This window comes from Mixophyes fleayi, chromosome 5 (assembly GCF_038048845.1).
Source record: "Mixophyes fleayi isolate aMixFle1 chromosome 5, aMixFle1.hap1, whole genome shotgun sequence".
NCBI classification, from domain to species: Eukaryota; Metazoa; Chordata; class Amphibia; order Anura; family Limnodynastidae; genus Mixophyes; species Mixophyes fleayi.
This window is the reverse complement of record NC_134406.1, coordinates 959,730-973,804: the sequence shown is the minus strand read 5'-3', so window position 1 is coordinate 973,804 and position 14,075 is coordinate 959,730. Positions and strand designations below refer to the sequence as shown.

The 14,075-nt window shown below is 43.0% G+C and overlaps 1 protein-coding gene and 1 long non-coding RNA gene across 4 annotated transcripts in view; both read right to left on the bottom strand.

Annotated features, from left to right (window-relative positions):
- Nucleotides 1–1,678, bottom strand: part of PPP1R16A (protein phosphatase 1 regulatory subunit 16A) — a 5,999-nt gene extending 4,321 nt beyond the window's left edge. The window contains 1 exon segment of the mRNA XM_075211454.1: nt 1,495–1,678. Within this exon segment, the coding sequence (XP_075067555.1) occupies nt 1,495–1,678 (184 nt within the window).
- Nucleotides 1,679–4,389: 2,711 nt separating this feature from the next.
- LOC142157995 (uncharacterized) lies at nt 4,390–14,063 on the bottom strand. 3 transcript variants are annotated; one of them, XR_012692703.1, is made up of 5 exons: nt 14,002–14,063; nt 12,947–13,026; nt 12,265–12,347; nt 6,845–6,945; nt 4,390–4,984 (listed from the first exon to the last, which is right to left on the bottom strand). It is a non-coding gene; the product is annotated as an uncharacterized LOC142157995 (long non-coding RNA). The 3 variants fall into 3 exon arrangements; XR_012692704.1 differs by lacking the exon at nt 14,002–14,063 and adding an exon at nt 7,581–7,655 and having other exon boundaries at nt 12,947–13,765; XR_012692702.1 differs by lacking the exon at nt 14,002–14,063 and having other exon boundaries at nt 12,947–13,765.
- Nucleotides 14,064–14,075: the final 12 nt, after the last annotated feature.

Genomic DNA, 14,075 nt, shown 5'->3' with positions numbered 1-14,075 from the left:
TCCTAACCCCCTAACCCTAACACCCTAACCCCAAACCCTAACCCTAAACCCTAACCCCTAACCCTAATACCCTAACCCCTACCCCTAACCCCCTGACCCTAACTCTAACCCTAACTCTAACCCTAACCCCTAACCCTAACCCCTAACCCTAACCCAAACCCTATCCCTAACCCAAACCCTATCCCTAACCCTATCCCTAACCCAACCCTAACCCAACCCTAACCCCTAAACCCTAACCCCGTAACCCTAACACCCTAACCCCCTAACCCAAACCCCTAACCCTACCCCCTAACCCTACCTCTACCCCTAACCCTCCACTTTATCCCTAAGCCCCTCACCCCTAACCCCAACCCTAACTCTAACCCCTAACCCTAACCCAAACCCTAACCCAAACCCTAACTCTAAAACCTTAACCCTAACCCTAACATAAACCCCTAACCATAACCCAACCCACTAACCCCTTACCCTAAACCTAAACCCTAACCCCCAAACCCTAACCCTAAGCCCTAACCTTAACCCCTAACCCCAACCCAAACCCCCTAACCCTCTAACCCCAACCCACTAACCCTAACTCTTAACCCTAACCCCTAACCCCAACCCCTAACTCTAACCCCAACCCCTAAACCCTAACCCCTACCCAAACCCTAACCCTAACCTTAAACCTAACCCTAACCCCTACCTTAACCCTAACCCTAACCCCTAACAACCCCAACCACAACCCCTAAAACTTAACCCTAACCCCTAACCCTCACCCCAACCCCTAACCCTAACCCCTAACCCCAACTTCTAACCCAAACCCCTAACCCCTACCCCCAACCCCTAACCCTCACCCCTACCCCTAACCCCTAACCCCAACCCTAACTCTAACCCCTAACCCACTAACCCTAACCACAACTCTTAACCCTAACCCTAACCCTTAACCAAAACTCTAATATGTCCTAACCCTAACCCCTAACCCTAATTTGTCCTAACCCTAACCCCTGACCCTAATCCCTAACCCTAAACCCTAAGCCCCTAATCCTAACCCCCTAACCCTAACCCCCTAACCCCAACCCTAATATGTCCTAACCCTAACCCTAATATGTCTTAACCCTAACCCTAACCCCTAACCCTAATACCCTAACCCTACCCCTAACCCTAATATGTCCCTAACCCCTAACCCATCCTAACCCTTAACCCAAACCCTAACCTAACCCTAACCTTAACCTAAAACGCTAACCCTAAATCTAATATCCTAACTATAAACCCTAACCCTAAACCCTAACATTAAACGCTAAACCCTAACACTAAACCCTAACCTTAACTATAACCCTAACCCTAATATGTCCCTAACCCTACCCTAACCCTAATAACCTTAACCCTAACCATACCCTTAAACCCTAACCCAACCCTAACCCCTAACCATAACCCAAACCCTAAACCTTACCCTAAACCCGTGATGGCTAACCTATGACACGCGTGTCACTGGTGACACGCTGAGGCAATTGGGCTGACACGCAGGGCCGGCGCTTCTGGATGTGCTAGATTGGCAGCTCCCGACTTCCTCCTGCCCACGATGCATCCGGCTCCTCTCAGCTGTGACTGGCGCTTCCCCTCCCTCCCAGCGCTTCCAGCGCTTCCGATGTGACGTGATGACATCACGCGCATCCGCGTAGTCGGCTGCACGGTCTTTCTTCATGAGGCGGCGAGCAAATAGCAGGTAAGGAAATACCTGCGCAGGGGGGGGGGGGGGGGGTTTCAATGGCTAAAAAATTACAAAAAAATACTGGGCTGTAAGAGAGACAAGGAAATAACTGTGGGGGGACAACTAAAACTGGCTGGGGGGGGGAAGAAATACCTGCAGAGGGTACAATGACTGTAGAAGGGGGTAATGCAAATATCTGCAGGGGAGAGTAAGGAAGAATGGCTAAATGCAGGGGGGGGTAATGAAAATATCAGCAGGATGAAGTAAGGAAAAATGTCTAAAGGGGGGTGTCAATGGCTACAGGGGGGTAATGAAAATACATGCAGAGGGGGTAATGAAAATATCTGCAGGGTGAAGTAAGGAAAAATAGCTGCAGGGGGTGGGGGCAATGGCTGTCGGAGGGAGAAATGAAAATGGCCAAAGGTGGGTAATGAAATGAATTTTACTATTATTAGTTAAGATTTTTTTTTTTATATATATATACATATATTTTTAGAGATATTATCAATTATATAAATTTTTATACACTCTACTACCCACAGCGCTGTTTTTCTTATGTTTAGATGCGTGGTTTAGTAAGAGGGAGTGCAATAGTCCCTTTTAACAGCCATCATCTTGACTTATCTTTCTCCAGGGTTCTTCTTCTGGAGGCTGTGTTTTTCCTGTCCTGTCATCTGGAGCCTCTTCTACTGTTCCAAGCCCAGTCTAGTTCCTGCTCTACAGACTTGCTGAGTTCTGCCAAAAGTGCTACAGGTACGTGCCTGCCTACTGCTAGTTACAGAAGGGAGTACGTAGTGTAGTGCTTTAAATGATTTTGTACAGGAGTCTGTCCAACAACACCGTGACAGAGGTAATAAAGCAGTCAATAGGTTTTTAATTACCTCTGTAACAGTGTTGTTGTACTGACTCCTGGTACAAAATAATATAAGTTAATTTATGAATTAACCTTTTATAGAAAATGCCGATTTTTATTTATGTATTGTTGCAGCTCTGAGGTGGAGAATCCAAAACATAAAAAAGCAAGATTGAATGATAAAGAGATGTAATGAGACAGTAGTAAGCAGAACGTGGAACATAAATAGACATTTTGAAACTAATCATCGCCAGCTCTTGGAAAAAAGTCTGGATGATAGGAAGGAATACATTTCTAGACAGTTACACCTCTATAAGAGCCAATCAAATTCCCTCCTTAAATTTGTAAGAGGCTCTACAAATTGAACATCAGCAAGTTTATGCGTTGCTCACTCCATAGCTCAGCATGGAAAAGCCCTCAGTGAAGGAGAATTTATTAAAGAAACTCTTCTAAGGTGTGCACCAATTTTATTTCACAATATGCCAAATAAAAATGCTATTATTAAGCGAATTTCTGAGCTACCAATCAGTAGAAATGTCATCAAAGACAGAATAATGAGATTGAACACAAACATACAGCATCAATTAAAAGGAGACTTAGATAATTGTAAATATTTTTCAATTTCTCTTGATGAAACTACTGATGTCACATCAAATGCTCGTTTGGCCATTATTGCTAGATATTCAGATGGTCTCACAATGAGAGAAGAGTTGATAAAGTTAGAATCAGTGCCAATAAGTACATCAGGGAAGGAAATATGTAAGGTTGTTATACAAACATTCCGTGACCTAAGCATTGATATGTGTAAAGCTGTGTCAGTGACGACAGGTGGGGCACCCAATATGGTGGGAAAAAGTGTAGGATTTGTGAAGTTGTTTATGGAAGCTATTGGACGTCCACTTGTGCCTTTTCATTGTATTATCCATCAGGAGGTGTTGTGTGCCAAGGCAGGATTCACAGAATTAAATGATTTAATGTCAGTTGTAACAAAAATAGTGAATTTCATAGCTGCTCGACCACTTCACAAGCGAGAATTTACTGCACTTTTACAGGAAGTTGATTCAACCTACAGTGGACTGTTGATGTTCAATAATGTGAGGTGGCTGAGCCGAGGGAAAGTACTCGAGCGATTTGTGGAGTGCTTTTCAGAAATTAAGGTTTTTCTTGAGAATAAGGATCTAGCAAACTTTCCTTAGGAAATTTGGAGTGCTTGGAACAGATTACCAGACACTTTTAGCACCCTGAAAAATCTAGGAATGGCTTTGCTCACAATTTTTCCCTCAACATACTTTTGTGAGACTTTATTCTCAGCATTAAATAATATTAAAACAAATAAAAGAAACAGACTGACAGATGAAGTTAGCAGCGCTTGCTTGGCCCTGAAGTGCACAAAATACAAACCTGCAATTGAATATCTATCAAATGCAATTCAGCAACAGAAAAGTCACTAAGGTAAATCATTATTTGTTTTTGCTTTTCGAACTAATAAATAGTACAAATATATTAAAAATATAACTCTTTCTTTATTAGGGCTGTAAATATCACCAAATTATGAAAATTTCTTGAAGTGACACACGACCCAAGGACGGCAACACTTTTTTCCGATTTTCGACACACCAAGCTGAAAAGGTTAGCCATCACTGCCCTAAACCCTACCCCAAACCCTAACCATACCCCTAAACCCTAACCCCAACCCCTAACCCTAACCATAACCATAACCCAAACCCTAACCCTAGACCCAAACCCTACCCCTAACCTAAACCCTAACCCTAAACCCTAACCCTAACCCCTAAACCAAACCCTAACCCTGATATGGACTAACCCCTAACCCTAACATAACCCCTAACCCTAACCCTAATATGGACTAACCCTAACCTTAACCCCTAACCCCCATAACCCTAACCCCCTAACCCTAAACCCAACTCCAATGCAGTGTACATATACACACACATTTATCTACATGAAAAATAAAAATGTAATTCTTGTCCTAGCCAGGATTCAAACCATGAACCTCCTGCATGGTAAACTGTTACACATACTGTGTGAACTATAGCCAAAGCCAAATTCCCTGCCACATGCCTGCATGTACTTCCAATGTAGCAGAGCAGGTCCTATGTCTATGCAGGGGGATCCTCCACTTTATCCCTAAGCCCCTCACCTTCAGTTATATCTAGTTATATCTAGTTAGTTATATCTAGTTATATCTATGTTGTGTATTTATATACATATATATAAAAAATTCTTTAAAACCCTGCCATGTGGCTATAGGTATTGGCTTAATACTGATCTAAATCTATTACACGTCTCATTACAGCTTAGATAAAAGCATAACACGTTCCTACCGTTTTGGAAGGTTTTGCAGTAACGTATTTTATCCGCATAGGTGGCCGTACAAGTAGCTCTACATACATTTAGCAGTCCATAAAATGCCATCAGTCTGAGTAAGGCTGAAAATATATATAAATTGTACAATATACAGTGAGAAACAGAACACAATAAAATTTGCACATTACAAATGTTTTTTAAAAAGTATAAATATATATATATATATAAAATCACCACATACCATTCATGTTCTCTGCGTTTCTATGATGACAGCTAGCAGTATAATGGGAAGGTTTTAGATACAGATTATTTTAAACAGGGACAAGTTGCAACCTGTAATTAGAAAACGGACAATGAACCTCCCACGTAGTTTCCTGGGGTAACCGTTAGAACCAGCGGGACACTTGGGTACAGGGCCTTAAATAAGGCTGTGCGACAGGGGCGTCCGCCCAGGGCGCAACACTGAAGGGGGGCGCAATTTAGAAATATTTTAGGTTAATCTGGTTAAAACTGAGGGCTAGGAGGCCGGCATTTGTCTTTCTCGTCACAGGCGCTAGAATTATAAGTTACGACTCTGCCTGGGTATAAGTTATGGCTCTGCTTGGTCAAAGGACCAAATTTCACCAATTTTCACAGATACCCCCCAAAGGACCAAAATTCACCATTTTTCACCAATACCCCCCAGAATAATCCAGTTTAAAGATACAGCCTCAGCTTTTACATTGCCTTCGAGCTTTTTTCATCTCTCAGTTCTTAATTATATATTCATGTAACACTGCTCGTCAATATCTAATATATATAAGCCTAGCGGCGTGTGTGTGTGGAAAAAACTATTTTCTCAGAAAGGGCTCATCCAATTGACCAGAAATTTGGTATACTGACATTATTTGACAAAAAAATGATAATAGTAAAGTCAGTTAACTTCCATCATCCCTCCTTCCCCCCGTGGGAGAGGTAGTAAAGGCTAAATTTACCAGTTGAGGGGTCAAACTAATTTTCGTGAGGTAATTTTACCTCATAAACACACATGCTGTGTGTGTGTGTGTGTGTGTGTGTGTGTGTGTGTGTGTGTGTGTGTGTGTGTGTGTGTGTGTGTGTGTGTGTGTGTGTGTGTGTGTGTGTGTGTGTGTGTGTGTAAAAACTACTGGGTGACAGAGTGCTCAAGCTGCAGCGCCACCTGCTGGGCGGAGTTATATACTACACTGACCTACTAAATTCTTAGCATTATCTAATATATAAAAGCCTAGCGGCGTGTGTGTGTGGCGATGAAGATGACAAGAACCTTTTTAACACCTTAAGTAGCTTGATTTGACTAGAATGCATGAGTATCATGCACGGGTTAACTTGTATTATATATATGTATTCATAAGACAGTGCTGGTCCACACACCTCATTTTGTAATTCAGGTGACAATGCTGGTCCATAGACCTCATATTGTAAATTCAGGTGCCACTACTGGTCCATAGACTTCATATTGTAAATTCATGGAACACTGCTGGTCACTAGATTTTTTATTACAAATTAAAGTGACACTGCTGGTCATAGACTTTATATTATAAATTCCTGCGACACTGATGGTCCATAGATTTCATTTTATAAATCCATGTGACACTTCTGGTCCATAGACTTTATTATATAAAGTCATGTGACATCAACTGGTCCATGAAGGTACAAAGGTAATAAGAAACTAATTGTAAAAATGCTTTTTTAGGACATGGTGGTTTTAAATATATGTGGACTGAGAGACATTTTAAAAACTGTAGGTGTCATTGTTTCCACCATTCTACATAAACATAGTCACCAACCAAATGCAAATCACAGCACTGACATCTGTATTGTAATATTTGAAGTTTATCACCCCCAGCATATCACACGGCCATATTGTGTAGGTGATGCATTGGCATCTGGCCTTGATCATCCAGGATAGAAGCCATCTCGGTGCTGCCCTAGATACGTAGCCACGACAGATAGAGACCACTTACTGCATGAATCATTTCCATTAGAAGCGGTTCTGGATCTGGTCTCAAGCTGAGGTCTTCTAACTCAAATCACACAGCCATACGCGTCATCTCCAGCTCTTCATCTACAAAACACAAACAAAGCATCAGTGGGGATGGTATTTCTGAGGACTTTGGCATTTGAGAAATTAATTGAAAATATGAATACTAAGCAATACAGAAAAGTTTATTTCTTTGTTTCTTGCTTTTAAGCTCTACAGCGAGCCACTCAGTGGGGCTATTGAATACACACCCGAGCCTCTTTCTGCTTCACTCTAATCACATTGGGGGGGTAAATGCAGAAAAATTAATGTTCTGTAGAAATCAAACATTTTCTAAATAACAGTTAAAAAATAACAGTAAACAACTGTTTGTTGCTATGGGTTATTTTGGATGCTTGGAAAGTTTTCTGTGCGCCAGTTTTGATAAATGACCACCCACTGTGCTGCTTTATGGGTGAGTATCAGCCATGCAGCTCAGAGAAACTGCTAAAACACCTGCTGAGTCAATGTACAATTAACTATCCCCCTCATGCTGTAACTAAACAGCACCCAACAGTTGCCGAATTAAGATGCAAATACAAAATAGATATGTTTCTGATACAATGCTGCCTGTACCAAACCTAACTTTATAAAATACTATTTTAAGAAATGCATTCAGCATTGTCCCTGTAAGTGGACAGTAAACAAGGGTTTGTGTTTTTTACCAATAAACTCATTACTCTGAGATTGTAGCGGACACAGACAGGGATAGACATCTTTGGGAGCAGCGTAGCCCAGAAACAGGACCTTCAGGTCTTTCAAACAGGAGAACAAGACAACAGTAGAAATAAAAATTGCCTTTCAGGTGCAAAATATTTTAAAACATTGATAATATATAACGTATATAAAATGTTGTTTTTTTTAACTTAAATTTATTTAAATGAATAAAGTTTATTTTTTTTCTCCTGGTTTGGATGCCACTGTAGCTTGCCAGCACTATGCTGCTACTTCTACTTGAACTGATGTTTTTAAACCTGCTGTCTGACTGATGTAATAACTTACTCACTAACTTGAGGCCAGCAGCAGTGGATTTGAATAAAGCATTTCAAGTGTAAGAAGCAACGCAGCGCTGAGGAGCTACAGTGGCTTCCGTATAATTAACAAGTACCAAAAGAAAAGAATAAAATATATCTTGTGGGTTGACCACACCAGTTATAGTGGCAGACGTGACTACATGGTGGCTGGCCACGCCTCTTTGCAGTGGTGCACACACAATTTTTCATGGGCCCCTACCACTGCAGTCCCCCGATGGGCCCTTCACGCCCCAGTCTGACAATGCTTCTAATGATTTCCTCACATATAGCGCTATCTACCCCTCCTACTGAAGTGCTCTGAACACTGCTAAGCAAACATAATTCTAATTTCTCATCTGTGCTCAGGCTTCTAACCGCAAACTACTTTTAAAAACATTTAAATCTCTTTTCAACCCAATCACTACAACTACTATCAGTGCCCAGTGATGATTATTATGAACATTTTAGCAATATTGGATATTTTCTTCTTCACTTAGCAAGATATTGTAAATTATGTTTTATTTTCTATGTACGTACGTACGTACGATAAGTATGCATGTGTTTATACTATGTATAGCTATAAGTCTGCCCTTCACGGTATCTGTAGATATGTTTTGGCTCTTAGTTTCTGACTAGTCAGCCACCCCTGTTGCAGAGGCTTGGCCGTCGTCCGCGTACTATGCAGAGGCTCGGCCGTCGTCCGCGTACTATGCAGAGGCTCGGCAGTTGCCCGCGTACTATGCAGAGGCTTGGCCGTCGTCCGCGTACTATGTAGAGGCTCGGCCATCGTCCGCGTACTATGCAGAGGCTCGGCCATCGTCCGCGTACTATGCAGAGGCTCAGCCATCGTCCGCGTACTATGCAGAGGCTCGGCGGTTGCCCGCGTACTATGCAGAGGCTCGGCCGTCGTCCGCGTACTATGCAGAGGCTCGGCAGTTGCCCGCGTACTATGCAGAGGCTCGGCCATCGTCCGCGTACTATGCAGAGGCTCGGCCATCGTCCGCATACTATGCAGAGGCTCGGCCATCGTCCGCGTACTATGCAGAGGCTCGGCGGTTGCCCGCGTACTATGCAGAGGCTCGGCCATCGTCCACGTACTATGCAGAGGCTCGGCCATCGTCCGCGTACTATGCAGAGGCTCGGCCATCGTCCGCGTACTATGCAGAGGCTCGGCCGTCGTCCGCGTACTATGCAGAGGCTCGGCCATCGTCCGCGTACTATGCAGAGGCTCGGCCATCGTCCGCGTACTATGCAGAGGCTCGGCCATCGTCCGCGTACTATGCAGAGGCTCGGCGGTTGCCCGCGTACTATGCAGAGGCTCGGCCGTCGTCCGCGTACTATGCAGAGGCTCGGCAGTTGCCCGCGTACTATGCAGAGGCTCGGCCATCGTCCGCGTACTATGCAGAGGCTCGGCCATCGTCCGCGTACTATGCAGAGGCTCGGCAGTTGCCCGCGTACTATGCAGAGGCTCGGCCATCGTCCGCGTACTATGCAGAGGCTCGGCAGTTGCCCGCGTACTATGCAGAGGCTCGGCCATCGTCCGCGTACTATGCAGAGGCTCGGCCATCGTCCGCGTACTATGCAGAGGCTCGGCCATCGTCCGCGTACCATGCAGAGGCTCAGCCGTCGTCCGCGTACTATGCAGAGGCTCAGTGGTCGCCCACGCACCATGCAAAGTCCGTCGGGATTTGTCTTTAATAAAATAAAACCGTCGAGAATTGTCAGTTTGTTGGAACCGCTGCTTAGTGAATAAGATTAAAAAACAAAAAAAACAAACAGAAGACATTAACCAACAGATGAAAAAGGCTTGTATCCAACAAATTAACTACACAAAAAACGGATTCAACCATAAGTACAAAAATCTAAAATAAAAATTGGTGAAATTGGGGAACACAGGAATGTTGGGACATCCCAAGCAGTCCATAGGAAGCAACACAGACCAAAAGCCACTAAACACTGCAGCAGCCTATGTTCAAAGCTGGTGCCTGCAAATATCACTGAATGGAATTGTGATAGTCGATGAAAGCATTCATGGAAGACCACATCTCCTCCTTGGTTTTCAGAAAGGTTTGACTCTGAAAAGCCCAGAACGTCATAACTTGGGCAGAGTCATCCCAACTGATGAGGCAAGGAAGTCAGAGCAGCTGAACAGATGCAGGTAAGGCTTGAGTGTTGTGCAGGACCATATCCCAATACAAGTGAAAGATACCATCTTGGAAAGAAAGTCAGGAACCTGCCAAAGCACCTCCTTGTCTTGGGGAAACCAAGAAACAAAACCTTGCAAAAGGGGGCCGCCAGGTCAAATCCTCTCCTGGCTGATGTGATTGGCATGAGGCAAACCTTTATGTCAGCAGCTCTAAGGTTCAGACTATCCTGTAACACTCAAAGCACCTGGTTCAGGTTCCAGGGTTACACTGGAAAATAGTATGGAATGAAAGGATGAGCCAAACCCTGGATACGAGTAATAGAATTCAGATGATGACTGAAAAGACCTGAACAGAGAGAAATTCTCCCTGCCCCATGGACACCGATACAACACATGGATCTTTAAAGGGAAGGTCCTCATGAATGCAATGAGGGAATTTCAGGTGTAAGAAATGACAGTATAATCCCTCCTTTGTGGGCAAAAAATAGGTTAGAGTAATGGCCCTTGAAATGTTCCATTTGTGGTACTGGAGCCACAGCCTCTTGAGAGAGCTTTGAATAGAGCCAACGGCACTTCGGGCTTTGATGGAAATTAACCGAGAATCTGTCTGAGGCAAATTCAATGATGTTCCTCGAGGAGACCTCCAGCCAGACTGAAGCATTGCTGCTCCTGAAACAAACGGAGCCTGTCTCCTATGGAAAGCAACTAAGATGTGAGAGGTTAAGTAGTCTTGCAGAGGAGGGCTTGTCAGGTACCAGCTTCAAGCCTCATCCCTTGACCTGACAAACCAGCTTGGGTTTGATGAAGAATTCACCATGCCCCATGCCAGAGACGGGAGACTGTTTTCTAGTTTAACTATTGATGTTTTATTAATTGTTTGCAAAAGATGCAAAACAACAGCCTGGTTACACTTTTTGTTGTATTTTAAGAAAATACTTCTCCCCCTCTCCTCTCTGATATTTTTATCAAGCTCAGACCCAAAGACAAGCATTCCCAGAAAGGATTTTCCACCCAAGAAGGATCCATTTTCAAATGCCTAAATTTGTTCAGTTTGAAAACACTATCTAGGGACTTTGCCACGTCTCTCATCCATGCTGGTGACTGAGATCAGGAGCAGCTATCAGTAGGTAATGCAGGGTAGAGGTGCATGCAAACGGCACAGAGAGGTTCTTCCTGTCCAGGGAGTAGCTTAGTTATATAGAGGCAACAGGCAAAATAAACAAAAAGTGCAGGTGGAGGCCTTTACCAGGGAGATTCATCTCTAGGGTCAGACGTCGTGTCTGAAATAGGACAACAAGAAATCCAAAGTGCATACAATAAAACCTGCCCAAACCTGCATTATACACAAACACTCCCAGGGAGGAGCCAGGAAGGGGCTCGAGCTTGTCCTGGCAGGACCCAATATGTGATGCAGTGAACACAGCAGCTTTAGCAGCTGGAGAGCAAAGCAGATGGCCAGCAGGAACCTGCAGTGGTGGCTGAGTGTCACTATGTGGTGAATAAGGTTGGGCAGAGAAGATCTGTTCTACATGCATCAAGGAGCAGTGAGTGGCATTGCACCGCTCCATGGGAACATGCTACGGTTTTCCTCTGGAACTTTTCTGGAAGCCAAAGAAGAGGAAGAGTTTCAGCCCTGGGGGAGGGGAGGGTGGAGACAGTTCTGGCCAACGATGCCAGAGAAGGGAGCATTGTAACGTTTTTAGGGGTGAGATAAAAAAACCTCACACGCCTGTCTTCCTGCCCAAGGCAGGGTACAAGGGAGGTGAACAGCAAAGAAGTGCCTAAAGGTAAAAATAAATAAAACCGTTACAGGCCCAGAAGACTGGTCATAGATCCACCTCCTAAGGACATAGCTAAAATGGATTATCTAGTATTATCCGGGGAGAGGGGGCTTCAGAAGGAAGTTATTCTGTTCTTACTGTGTCTCCAATCCACTGGAGGAAGCAGGGACATGTCCCATTGCTCCTGTAAGCCTCTTACGAAAGATAATGATTGGAAAACAGACATATTAAAATAGCTGCTACAATGATACAATACGGAGAATGGTTGTATAATAATATAATCAACTTATTCTATAGAGTAATCAGATTCCACATATTCACAAACCTTTACAAATAAATATATATATAGTTTTTACTTGTTTTAATTTTTTCTTTCAAACAAGTATATACTGCTCTTTGTACAAAATATTTCCCTAATTCTTACCTGGAGGTCTGACAGTCACAAATCCCTTCGTGTTTTTACAACGTCAATAGAATCTCATCTTTACTGCCAAACTGAGCCGTAGACTACGACAAAGGAAAAAAGAAAAACTGTGTCTCCATTATTTAGATTTCTCATAAAATTTTAAGGGGAGCTCGTGATTTGTGAATACCATTCCAGACTGTTTTGTTTCACAATAAGCCTTATTTATACACAAGTCAACAACCCTTTCAGCACTGCATTGAGCAGACACACACACTGTCTGTGGTGTGAAGGTAACTTGTAAGATTACAGATAAATATTGCAAAGTTGCTCCATATAAGTAGGGTGTGTCTGGGAGAGTGATTTTAACTTTAATACAGGTCACACAAAACTACAAATATTTTAAGCTGTCACGAGGGGCCCTCCTTACCCAATGTCTCATCTCTGCATTTTCTGGTCTACCTCAAATGCATCTGTTATGTCTTTATGTTTATTTTCTGTGTGCTAATATTATAATTTTCCTTTTAACTTGTACATACGGAATTTGTACTTGCACGATTTTATATTTCTATTTGCACCCCCATATTTTGTAATTATGTTTATATGTTATTATTGCCCATGTTATTTGTACCCTAACTGTCCAGCACATAGGAATTGGTGGCGTCTTACAAATAAACGATGATGATGATAATATGACACTTACTGAGAAGGTAAGTTTTTCCAGAAAGAGGGAGATGCCGCTGAGATATTTGTTTTCATGCCTTGAACCCGAATTTATCAGAACTGTACAAGACACAATAAGTGATTTTCTGTGAGTGTAGAAACTGACTAAACATCTGTGATATCTAAGGGGGGGGGGATGTGCACCCTTTTAGCTAATATTTGACTGTAATAAAAAACATTTTCTTCTGGTCTCGCTGGGCAAAGTCTATATACGAAGTTGGTGGCAGATTTTGACCCAGATTGAGTGTTCTTCCTGGCTGGGTCCCCCTCATTCACCCTATATACCATCTTGTTTGTGTGCTGACACTGAGCACCCATGTACCGGGTTCAGGGGTTTCTATCTTCTGTGTGATCAGGAAGTGAGGTAGAACTGCATATTGGTTTTTGTTGCACTTTAGTCTAGATGTCCTTATGGACACTGTTTTCTGCTGGATATTATATGTGCACTCCTTATGAAATTTGCATCTCAGAAAGAACTGGAATTGTGATTTGACTTTGTTTATATTTTCGTTTTTTTAATTTTGTTCTGTATAAAATGAGAATTTTGTACTTAACGTAAAATCTGTTTCTCTGAACACAAGTTGGGGGAGACCGATCACCTTGGGGTATAGAGAGCGCTGTGGGAGTAATGGCACTAAAAAACTAGTCTAGCCTGCTCCCCTCCCCTCTATGCCCCCTCCACTGAAAGTGTTCAGTTTGTGTATAGTGGCACTTTTTAGTTTAGTCTTTTAATTTTTCACTTCTTTTTTTTAGATTTAAAAGTGTTTTTTTTACTCTAACCCTAACCTACAAACATTAACCCTAACTCTAAACCCTAATAACCCTAACCTCTAACCCAATCCTTTACCCTAACCCACATAACCGTAAACCTAATTACCGGCCTAACCCAATAACTAAGGGCTATAGAAACGTTTAAGGCATTAACCCAGACGAAACATTCCAGGGCGGATAAAAGGCAGATTACACAGCCGGACAGGGTGGGAAGCCACGAGTACTGGGAACCGGGTTCTTTACTTTTTGCTGTCATCTACCAACCTCAACTCATTATACCACCTGCCACTGCTTCTCAGTGTCTGTCTGACTCCACAGCCACTGCGTGTACCAAGATG